Source organism: Bombyx mandarina, chromosome 01, assembly GCF_030267445.1.
Source record: "Bombyx mandarina strain Sakado chromosome 01, ASM3026744v2".
Taxonomy (NCBI): Eukaryota; Metazoa; Arthropoda; class Insecta; order Lepidoptera; family Bombycidae; genus Bombyx; species Bombyx mandarina.
The window spans coordinates 10,170,913-10,182,951 of record NC_143208.1 but is presented as its reverse complement, the minus strand read 5'-3'; the positions used below and the strand labels follow the sequence as shown (position 1 = coordinate 10,182,951).

The 12,039-nt window shown below is 34.2% G+C and overlaps 2 protein-coding genes across 2 annotated transcripts; one reads left to right on the top strand and one right to left on the bottom strand.

Annotated features, from left to right (window-relative positions):
- The first annotated feature begins 108 nt into the window (after positions 1-108).
- On the top strand, positions 109-2,093 carry LOC149503539 (lewis-type alpha-(1,3)-fucosyltransferase). The gene is made up of 2 exons (XM_089729692.1): positions 109-1,447; positions 1,767-2,093. The coding sequence occupies exons 1-2, from the start codon at positions 408-410 to the stop codon at positions 2,056-2,058; spliced, it is 1,332 nt and encodes a 443-aa protein (XP_089585818.1). The 5' UTR covers positions 109-407; the 3' UTR covers positions 2,059-2,093.
- On the bottom strand, positions 2,087-10,140 carry be2 (beta-esterase 2). Its single transcript, XM_028177221.2, has 10 exons — positions 9,851-10,140; positions 7,890-8,042; positions 6,595-6,742; positions 5,759-5,953; positions 4,341-4,537; positions 3,979-4,135; positions 3,179-3,351; positions 2,961-3,111; positions 2,588-2,714; positions 2,087-2,339 (listed from the first exon to the last, which is right to left on the bottom strand). The coding sequence occupies exons 1-10, from the start codon at positions 10,079-10,081 to the stop codon at positions 2,153-2,155; spliced, it is 1,719 nt and encodes a 572-aa protein (XP_028033022.2). The 5' UTR covers positions 10,082-10,140; the 3' UTR covers positions 2,087-2,152.
- Positions 10,141-12,039: the final 1,899 nt, after the last annotated feature.

The window sequence follows — 12,039 nt, the reverse complement described above, 5'->3', positions numbered from 1 at the left end:
TAATGATTAGCAGCTATTCTTTTAAAATGCAGGGATAAATCACAGAGTAACCAATGAAATTGGTCCAGAATCGTAACTATCGTAGCTCCTATTGAAAATAAACTAGGCAGACCTTATTTATGGGTTAGTGGCAGCATGACCGTATTGGTGAAATAGTAATAAAAAAATACTAACCCGTTATTTTGCTTCGCCAGTTTTTCTTAGGTCTGTGGATATTATTCAAAACCGGTACTATGTATTACATAAATTGGAATTTAACAAGTATCGATTACTAATATTTAAGTTCAAGAAATTCTTTGAATTTGGACTCAGTTGGAAATCGTAATATCACTTGCAACATGGCAATGTTGTTTGAGATTTCCTTTGAGAAGAAATATTTACAAACAAGTAATAAGTAAATTCAAAACATGTTTACTGATTTTGCGTGTTTGCACATTCTTCTTCACCTGGCTCTTAATATTCATAACCAATTTAATAATGACTCGTATATTGAAATGTTTTACCTCTACGATAAATACTTACGCAAATTTAAATTTATAAAAAAAATACTATTGATAGTATTTTTAATGGGATCCATCCTTGTTACAAATACTCTTTGGAGAAATTACTACTCACTTTCTGATTCTGTTCTGAAGATCGATTCAGATCGAAATTCTGTTATTAAAGGAAAGAACGTTACTAAATTGAAATACATTTTACTTTGGACGAATCCAAGTAATTTTCCATTTGTTTATTTTGGAGAAGGTACTAAAGTGTTTGAAGAAAAAAATTGCAAATGGACAAACTGTTTTGTGACTGGCGTCCGAAATCATCTGGACGATTACCGAAAATTCGATGTGATCGTTTTCAATGGACCACAATTGAAAGATTGCTTCGATGCAGGTGACTTGCCTAAAAGTCGATCTAAACATCAGAAATATGTCTACGCAAATATTGAGTCTGCCGCCAACTATCACCTATGCGCTAAAACATGGAATGGATTTTTCAATTGGACATGGACTTATAAGCTAGATTCCGATGCTGTATGGGGTTACTTTACAATAAAAAATTCTACAGGTCACGTTGTGGGTCCTAAATTAAATATGGAATGGAATGTAAATACGAATACTGTCGATGAAAATTTTATTATTAAATTAAAATCAAAGAAAAACACAGCAGCTTGGTTCGTCTCAAATTGCTTAACATTAAGCCATAGAGAAGATTTTGTAGAAGAAATTGGTAAACATTTAAAAAAATATGGTTTAAGTGTTGACGTTTATGGTTTGTGCGGCTTAATGCAATGTCCAAAAAATATTATGCAAAGATGTCTGGATATTTTAGAAAATGATTACTATTTTTATTTTGCATTTGAAAATGCTATTAGTGAAGATTACGTCACAGAAAAAGTTCTGCATGCCCTAGGCCATAACACGGTGCCCGTGGTTTTTGGCGGTGCGAATTATTCTAGGTAAAGTAGTATTAATAAAGCTTTTTACTATCTAAAGTTCGCATCGTTATAATACCTATTTAAGTAATGATTTGTAAATCTGTTAAGTTATATATTCTTTCATATTTTTTTTTCATAAAGGTTATATTTAATTATTTAAAATTAATTTAAGTTTATAAGCACGAGCTTAATCAAAAACTCAGTAATTATTATTGTTTTATGCTAATCGTTCTCGGCTTTTCTGCAAATCCAAGAAATTTTGGATAAATAAATCCAAACGAGGACGGTTGGGATCTTAAAAATAATGTAAATATAATTTTGATTATGTCATATTTCACAGATTTTTACCACCCGATTCATATCTGGACGCCATTAATTTAGGAGCTGAAAAATTGGCAAAAAAAATGAATGATTTGATTTTGCATCCCGATATGTACTATAAATATTTTCATTGGAAAAAACACTATTCGTATCATTTGAGACATGAGGATCCAAGTACTGATGACTACTGTCAATTTTGTTCCATGATAAATGATGATATTTTAATGAATAAAAATACAATCTATGAAAACTTTGATGAATGGTGGAAATATGTAGATGATTGTCCTTTCTCTTCAATGTATACTATCTAAGGGAATCTCTAAAAATGAAACAAATTAATTATTATAAGATGTTTTAATTATATTGTATAACAAAGAAGTTATTAAAATTTTTCTCTTATCCAAATTACAATTCGTCTCTTAGTCTTTGACTGTCCAAGTTATGCCACAAAGGCAATGAACCCCAAAATCTCGATCGAGTCGCCAACCCTTCTTTCATCCTTGATTTTAAGCCAATATCTAAATATTCCATCTTTTCTCGGCTTGTTACCGGCTTCCAAACAGTCGGTATGTTATTGGGTTTATTCGGATTACTGAAGGTAGAAAATAATAAAACTGTATGATAATTATACAACAAATATTTACATATTTGGGTCAAAGTTTAACTTTACCATCTTTTTGTAATTGCTTAAATTTTACATAAATATGAATACTTTGTTAATTTATTGCAGTTGTTTCGTGCGTTTGCAATGAAACAACTTGTTGTAAATCCAGTAACTTTAAGTGAATGATTTGAAAATGTTTTATCGTTAATTATTATTGTTTATGTCCTTTCACTTACCCTGACGTAGCAAAATTTGTCCACAACGTAATTAGATACTTGCTGAACTCGATATCTTTCTCTGAGAAAGGTTGACTGAGAAAATGTATGGGAAAGAGGTGCATTAAGTCATCGGCATGGCACACACCTACGAAAACAGGTTACAGTTTAAAAAAAATTGTTTTAAAAAAGAAACAAGGCTAGCGTAATTTTTTACTTATGATACAGATCGCAATAATTACCTTGTTTACCTGTAGCAATTCCATTAATTAAATACGTGTGTTTTCATAATTTAATGTGTTATTCTTATACTAAAGATTCAGCTAATTATTTTTTATTACCTACCTAATAAATGAGCACTTAGAAATTTTTAAACAGCTTCATTACTACGTACCATAATCTCCTTCGGGGTCTCCGAATATTTGAGAGAAGCTATTAGCCGCTCTGTAAGTTAATTCGTATAAGTAAATCGGTTCAGGACTACGATTCAACGTTAGTTCCACCGCTTCAATTGCTGGGTAGTTAAAATATGAGTCTGAATAGATCTAAAAAAAAATATATCTCATTTCATTTGTTATTAAATCTAAACGAGTTCGGAGTAGATATACTTACTTCAAGAATCCCGTTCTCAATAACTTTCCGATTGTTTCCGTTGATATATTTCTGCCTCAGTTTTTTAGTTATGACTTCAGGGAACGGAGAATTATCGTAATAAAATGTCACAGGTGCTATAGTATCAAAACCTGATATGAATTCTTCATATCTGGTATCATTTGCAGTTATCCCTATAATACAAGAGAAGAAATGAAAAAAACATGGAAGGGATCTTTAACACTAAGATTGGATTGGTTAAGTTTGAAGATGATGAATGGACAGTTCTTAACTTTTTATACATATAGTCGTGTTTCACTGTTCTTATGATTATATTAATATCATCAAATATTTCATGACTAGAAAAAGGATAATTCAATCACTCAATTCTCTTATCTGTTTTCCGATTAAAGTTACACTAATAGTATACAAATTTATCTGTCGATATTAATCTAATTGTATAACAATGCGTTTCTACGGATTGTTTTTAACTTTCTGGGCTATCTACGTTATAAACACTGTTATTTATGGGTGTTTAAGTTCCATATAGTCTACCCGCAGTCACAGCGCCTACAGTAACTCCAAAATATTTACAACTCATTAAATTAGAAAATGGTGGTGAAGAACCCGTTCAATAAAAATAATTCTCAAGTGTTAAATTTCTAAACACGGTATAAACTATTCACTTTATTATACTCGACACTCCGAGCGTAACGATTTATTAAAAGTAAAAACAATAGATTTATGAATAGAAATTTTACTAGCATTTTTTATTGGAAAAATCAAAAACTGCTACTCAATAAATATACGAGTATACTCACAGACTGATTTTAGACAGCCTTCGTTCTTAGTCAAGCCTGTCATCCACGGTACAGATGGTGCCTTGGGGGTGTCCCTCGCATTTCTTGTTAAAAAGGCCCCTGGAAGATCTGGTTCCACTACCGCTTTAAACGGTGTCATAGGTTCATAATCCCATGCCTGTAATATTTATATTGTGATGATATTTTTTTTAAAAGAGAGTATATATATTGAAAAGAAATTAAAGTTTTATTAAATAGGTTGTCTGTGTGCATGTTTGTGTTTGGTTTGTGTGTGTGTGTGTGTGTGTGTGTGTGTGTGTGTGTGTGTGTGTGTGTGCGCGTGTGCGTGTGCGTGTGTAATATTATATTATTTATAAACGCACGTAAAAATCAAACTCGGTTCCGATGATCTCATAGCTGTCCTTAGTGCGAAGACAGGCGATAAACTTTTCGGAAGGCGCAGGAGGGCATCCCAAGAACTTCGCCAATTTAAAGGCGTTCCTGAGAGCCTCACCCGGAGGTGCTTCGGCCCAAGGCACCAATGCTGTTCCCGACTCCGATATGGCTTTATGGAATAAACCTAAAATTGGACGTAACGATTAATTTGCGTAACGATTTACGCAATTACTGGTGCTAGAAGCTCTTGTGAGTCCGCGCGGGTAGGTACCACCACCCTGCCTATTTCTGCCGTGAAGCAGTAATGCGTTTCGTTTTGAAGGGTGGGGCAGCCGCTATTACTATACTTGAGACCTTAGAACTTGTATCTCAATGTGGGTGGCGCATTTACGTTTTAGATATCTATGGACTCCAGTAACCACTTAACACCAGCTGGGCTGTGAGCTCGTCCACCCATCTAAGCAATAAAATAAAATAAAAAATAATAATAATAGATCTTTTAAAATAATTATATATGATTAGAAAGTTTTCAAAGTTCAGGCTGATTGCGTTAACAAACCAGAGAACCTTATGTTAACTTATTTTTTAAATAATTAAAGTAGGATTTAAGTTAACTAACTAGTACCCATTCGAACATCGAAACTCTACTATAATTTGACAAAAGTTATAAGATGAAGCTTGTCAATACTACTAAACATTGATTTTGATTGCACCATGCTATTCCTTCATTGTGAAAGTCATTCGTAAACATCAGTTATGTACGTATATAATTTATCAAAAATAGGTACCTGTCCGCGGGATTTGAACGACGGCATATTCTGACCACTCGATACGAATACAACAACCGTCTTATCCTTTATACTACAACAGCAAGACTGTTTTGTATTTGCTTGTTTATATTTTATAATAAATCGCTTTCATTCAAGTAATATAATCTTAGAAAAAAAAATCGGTTGTCTGTAAAGTCGGCTTACTGACGTGACAACGTCATAAGAAAATACTGATGAAATGGTTTCATTTTTCAATTATCGCAATTATCGTTGCTATAAACAATTTTATTGACACCACATTAACTTTTCATTGAACTTCATACTTGACGAAAACATGTAAAATATGTATTATTGTATAGCAGCTGTCCACGCGGATGCATCGCTCACTCAAGTAGGAGAGAGACAGATGTCGAACAGAACAGATGCCTCTTTGTCGCTCGTTGCTCGCTTGCACTTCAAGCCTTAAATGGAACGCCTCAGAGCGAGGTAACGCCGCATGAGTCATGTTTTTTCGTGCGCGCAGCCGGCTCCATCGAATTATAAGACGTTGTCACGTCAAAAAACTAAAATACTACCAATCTAGACGAATTAGGTAAACGATAATAATCCAAAGGGTTTTGAAATAATATGTGTACCTGCACTGGTATCCGATAGCATGTGGAAGTGAACACTGGAGCCGCCGGCGCTCTCGCCAAATATTGTGACAGAATCTTTGTTCCCACCGAAGCTTTCGATGTTTTGCTGAATAAAACGGAGTGCCTCTTGTTGATCTTTCAGACCATTGTTACCGGGACAGTGTTCATCTTTTGTCGACAGAAATCCAAGAGGACCTGAACGTAAATAAACCTTAACATCCTGTATATTTGTATACTGTAGAGTTATCTTAATTGATTAGGTTATTTTTCTAATTGTAAGACCATATCAAAGTATTTATCAAAAAACATCTGCATTTTTTCTCGAAGTTAAACACAAGATACGACCATAAAAACAACTTCAAATGATAATATAATTCTAATGATCCTTCTGATGATTCAAAATATTACATACATAATTATACCTACATTTCAAATTATAAACAATTGATACTTCTATTCCTACAAGCATTTCACAACCATTGTTTTCTTTCACAGCACTTTTACAAAATAAACAAAATCGACTGTTATCGATAAAATAATAATAATATCTTGTCGATCCATCCATATTTATGATTTAAAAACTAAATAGCGTTAATGATAGTATGTCTGAAATATGTCCATTTGAGGTAATTTGTTGATGTGAAATTGAACCAGCCGTCACTTACGTCTTGTAATATAATGAATTCACATAAAATCTAATTAAGGAAACAAAAACAAAAAAATAATTCATCATTAGTCGTAACGTAAAAACTGCAAATAAAATTATCGCGTTGTTTACGTTCAAGAATGACAACGTTTGCCATGTTTTATGATATGATAAAGCTATCATTACCAACCTAATCTGTAGTTCGTGGTAACCAATATAACATCCCTGTCTAATAGAAACTCAGGACCGTACATTGCCGTCGTGGCGTCACCACACATCCATCCTCCTCCGTGCAAAAACAGCATCACCGGTAAAAATTCCTTTTTGCTTTTATCATCCTAGAAAAAAAATTGTGCCCTGTAAATCTTAAGTTGATCACAAATATTGGTTTTAATAAATATCTTACTTTATCTTCGTCTAATAGGCACGAAAAGAGACTCACGCTTACTTATCACTTTAATGATTATATTGTAATGATTTTAAAATGTCTTTGAATAAACTAGAACTCGTCCTAGTGAAGTATATTTAGTCATTATAAATTCATCAAAAGTAAATTAGTAAATATCCATTCTCGTCGTGATGTGACGGTGGAACGTGACTTTTTTATTATTATTTTTCCTACCTAGTCGTCGGTATTCTGAGCGGCTATTTCAACTACGCGTGGACCGTTAGGTGAGCTCGCGGGGCTCAACCTGGGAGAGCTTGCTAACAGTAGCTTTAGCAAGAGCAGTACCTCGTTGAATCTACCGTCGGATCGAAATCGCGACCCACAGAGAAGATCCGGCAACAAACTTAGTGGGCTGTGACTGTGGGATAGGTTTCAAGTCGAAATCTTCTTCGCATTCGACGAATTTTACGAAAACGGTGACCAGCGCTGGAAGAGCCTAAAATCATCGAGAGCTGATCCGGACGATCCGACAAGGCATGTTTTGGGCGACGGCCGTTTTGCTGTCAAAGTTCGACGAGATCCGGTAGTAGAATCTGCAAAGCACTGCTCTTGCTAGAGCTAGTGATAGAAAATTCTCTTAGGCTGAGCCCATCAGTTCACCTACCCGCCCTCTAGGCTACCAGCGAATAGATAGAATAGGAAAAAATGACAAATAAAATAAATAAATACAATTTTATCAGTGAATCTTATCAAAGTAGGGCTCGCTTAAAAATAACCACCACAAAATATCGAACATGGCTGCAGGTCATAACATTTAAATAGGTCAACTTAACCAAAAATGAATTTCCCACAACATTGATATACTGTTACTAAATTAATTTTAGTCATAGCACAGATACAATACCATAAAATACATAATACTATAGCCTACTACATAAATAAGCATCGTTCTTAAGCTGATCATATTTCAACGTTTTAATAGCTTAATGTACTACAATCAAGATTAGTATCCTCATCACTGACGTGTGTATTCACTTTGATCGTAAAAAGCACTTAGCCTCCAAAGCAGTTAAGGTAAAATACGTGAGATTACTTACATTGGTCGTGGCGGGAACATACACATTAAGATACAAACAGTCTTCTTGTCCAACGATATCTTTTTGACGGACATATGGATTCCTCTGAACGCATATCGGGCTTACTTTTGTGGCGTCTAGTACTCCTTCCCATGGCCCAAACGGGACTGGTGCCTGTAAATACATAATACAGTATTTACTCGTAACATTTTCTAGATTTTATATTTTTTAAATTATAAATTTTAATTTTACTATCTCTGCACGCGTAGATACCTATGTGTTTATGTTGAGTTTTATTTTCACGGAGCAACGGAAGGAATGTTATCAACGTTATCAGGAGACCACCGATATTGGCAAGGTGTACTTCGTCCCATCTATTTCATATAGAAATAGATTATTATATTCCGATTCTATCAAATCTATTTCGATTAAACCAAATGCGTAATGTAGACATCCACCTCATAATTGTTTCTTGTTGCAACATTAACGTTACGGATCTTAATGGGATTGTGAAACCGCTTAGTATCAGTACTGACCCAAAAAACTGTTTTCTAAAATATTTCAAGATTAACTAGTTTGACACGACAATCAGATCCAAAGTACATCATAAATTCAAGTTCAAATGCAAACCTTATGTACAGACTAATGCTTCGGCATAGTATATTGTTTATGAATTCGTGCTCCCGAGTGAGGCCCGGCTCGTCAAGCAACCGAGTAGGCTGAACGAAGGTCAACATGCTCAGAAATGAAAACGATAATTTCCTAATAATATATAGATAGGTATATCACCAATGTTTATCGGGTTTTTATATCGTGTTGAATCAAAAAACATCAAACGTGTTATATACCTGAAGCTTAAGCGAGGACTCTTTGTTACAAATTTAAAAATAAATGTCAAAACTTCCTCTACATTTAAAAAACCCGACAGCTACGATAGAACGTGTTTCGTTTTGAATTAATATTTTTTATTTGATGAAAAACAGTATTTGCTATTAAATCGAGAGAAGCAAAAATTTATTGGAATATATAGCTTTTTTGCAATTTTGATCACTATTAGGTGCACTGTACGAAAATTTTCTCATTTTTTTTTATTTGATTTTTTAAACATCGGCTAGACTAGGTGAGTAGTTATTATTATTTTTATGGTAATAAATTTAAAACTACTCTTTTTACAATAACAAATTTAATTCTAGTATCCTCAAAGTACCTTGAAAATTGTAGTATCCTTATTAATTTAAGAGTTATCAAAAGATAATTCAAACAATAATAAAAACATACCGAAGGTCTTAAAACGAAGTTCCCTCTTTTTTATCGCTAGAATTGTGTGTTTTTATTTTCCTCTAGGAATTGAAAATTAGGTTTTGTAATCAAATCACGTGCGTAAAATAGTTTTAGCATCTACATACACACAACTTTATAGCTAGTTCTCTTATTTTGTTACCTAAGATCGCCAAGCTATTGTAATAAATAATGCGTAAAATCTAACAAAAAGGTTAGTTTTATAAATTATTCGCGTTGTGCAATAGTATAAGTACTTTTGAAGCGTAGTTTTATTTACAATCAAGAATTCATAAAATATTCCACATCAGCAGAAATACAAGTCATTGAAATTAAATAATCAAACGTAATATGTCTAATAATATCTTACGTAACATGACGTGTTTCGTGTTTTTTGTTCTATTGAGCAGTGCGTAAAAAGACTTCGATAATTCAATTTTATATATTTTATAAGATTTTATGTGCGTCTGCGCGTTGTTCACCCGATTGAGGCGAAACTTCATAATTGTTGTTGGTAGCGCTTATACAAATTCCTGAGTTACGGCTCGTAAGTGCGAGTACAACTGATATAATTTCAATTAATGGATGTATTTCACACATTCAATTGATGATAATCAGAGAGATAAGAGAATAGGCTTTAGCAATAAATTATAAAATTTATACAATAAAAGATCAATCACTCGATCATTACAAAATATTCTTACTTTAAATCTCAGTTCTCCGACCGGTGGTTTTGCAAATGGTATGGCCGTAAAAGCCGATATTTGCCTACCGCCTCTGGTGGTCATGTAATAACCGGCAACCTCGCCCAGAGGCGTCGTGACCGCAGGCCTTTCTTCAGAGCTTGCATCGTAGCAAAACAACACTAATGTGAAAGTAAAAAATACGAAATTCACGCGAAGTCGCGGCGCTTCAATTGTAAACTTGTTTGGCATGGTCGCATGCAGATGATCGCGTCGCGTCGATGATAAATACGGAATGGCAAGCGTTCTGGTTCTCAGGTTTTAATATACCTGTGAACCTCAGCAATGGATTGTTTTACTTATACGGACGTGTCGTTGATAGACTAATTCACAAAGAGGTTCTTTGTACCTGTGCGGTAAAATTTCAAAAACTCTTTTTAAATAATGTATTATTTTGTATATCAGGGGCGGTCAACTTGATTAGAAAGATCTAGTGTCTACTGACGTAACACTCTACACTCTTGACATTTTTTTAAATATTTTGAATAAATGTAGTTCAGTATTCCAATAAGTATAGTGAAAAATTATTTTCCTTCGGGAAAACTCTGTATTGAACAGTAACTTCAATACAGAGATTGAGAAACGCGTACGACTGGGTTGGTAGGCATTTGGGAAACTCCGTGCAATCCTCACCTCGCAAATTCCTCAATGCCTGAAGACAAAAGTCTTTAACCAGTGCGTTCTCCCCGCGATGACCCATGGCGCGGAAACCTGGACACTGACGGCAGGGCTGGCCCATAGATTAAGAGTCGCACAGCGGTCGATGGAGAGAGCTATGCTCGGTATTTCTCTAAGGGACAATATCCGGAACGAAGAAATTCGACGGAGAACCAAAGTCGACGACATAGCTCTCAAAGTTATCAGGCTGATGTGGCAATGGGCCGGTCACATCTGTCGAGCCAGCGACGCTAGGTGGGGGAGGAAAGTCCTCGAATGGAGGCCACGGATGGGTACCAGGAGCGTGGGGCATCCTCCAACCAGGTGGACTGACGACTTAGTGCGCACGGCGGGAAGTCGTTGGATGCGGAAGGCGGAGGACCGCATTATGTGGAAGGCATTGGGGAAGGCCTATGTCCAGCAGTGGGCAGATAAAGGCTGCTGATGATGATGATGATGATGATGATGGGAAAACTCGGATCTATCTATCTATCTCTTAGGTTTATGGCGTAAAACTCGGATCTTTACTGGAACTTTATTGTTTAGTGTCAAATGTCAAAATGAATAATGTCATTGTATAATATAGAGATGTTACAACCATAACAATTATTACTTAAAACGGGATATTTACCAGTGTATTATATGAAATGAGTTCCCGATATTTTAAGTAATAATTGTTATGTTCGTGACCATGTTAGTTTAAAATCATAATTATGTTACTACCACTTACTGTAACTTTGAAAATACTCAGTTTTATTGTCATTAGTAAACAAAACATTAGCTCTACTTTAAAAGATAATTAAAAATACAGTAAAATAGAGATTATTGGGAAATATTTACAATAGTAAAACTCAATAACTGCCTAAATTTTATGTCATTGGCGTCCCTCTCGAACCTAAGTAACTGAGAGGGATGCAATCGACATAAAAACTTTCATGCTAAGCTCGTTAGTATACTATTATAGGTGCCTAACATTAAAATATTACCTACAGCATATTTGGATCAATGTTCTCAACTCAATATTTTCCATGTCACAATCTGACTAACAGTCAGACATATCATCGTCAGATTCGTCAGTGCTTTCATTGACGTTAATAACAATCTTTTGCTATTGCTATCAATTGCTATTTTTGAATTTGCTATTTTCCGATATTAAGTACAGGTAAATATTAAATATAATAATAATATTGGACTGGACTTTTTAACATATTTCGAGATTTCGGCATGGCTATACAGTCTTTTTACAAGTAATCTGAAAATATTATCAAAACTATAGCGAATATTTAAATTGCGTATTATCCACTCTATTTAAATACTTTTCCGAAAAATTACGAAGGAAAATCTTTTCTAACTATATCTATAGTTTTTTTTTTCTTTTATTGAAAATATTAACATAAAGCTGAAATTATATATTAAAAGAGAACTATTGTGTGGAAGAGAGCATAAATAATGATCATTAACAAATCATACAAGATGAAGATGATTACGAACAA

What these genes read in the sequence shown, in the direction of transcription:
- be2 (XM_028177221.2), bottom strand. Translation starts at nt 10,081, where the DNA reads ATGCCAAACAAGTTTACAATTGAAGCGCCGCGACTTCGCGTGAATTTC. An exon ending in ATGTTCCCGCCACGACCAAT is followed by an intron (nt 6,743 to 7,889) that starts GTAAGTAATCTC and finishes TTTTTTTTCTAG; the next exon opens with GATGATAAAAGCAAAAAGGA. An exon ending in TTGAGAACGGGATTCTTGAA is followed by an intron (nt 3,112 to 3,178) that starts GTAAGTATATCT and finishes ATTTTTTTTTAG; the next exon opens with ATCTATTCAGACTCATATTT.
- LOC149503539 (XM_089729692.1), top strand. Translation starts at nt 408, where the DNA reads ATGTTTACTGATTTTGCGTGTTTGCACATTCTTCTTCACCTGGCTCTT. An exon ending in GGCGGTGCGAATTATTCTAG is followed by an intron (nt 1,448 to 1,766) that starts GTAAAGTAGTAT and finishes CATATTTCACAG; the next exon opens with ATTTTTACCACCCGATTCAT.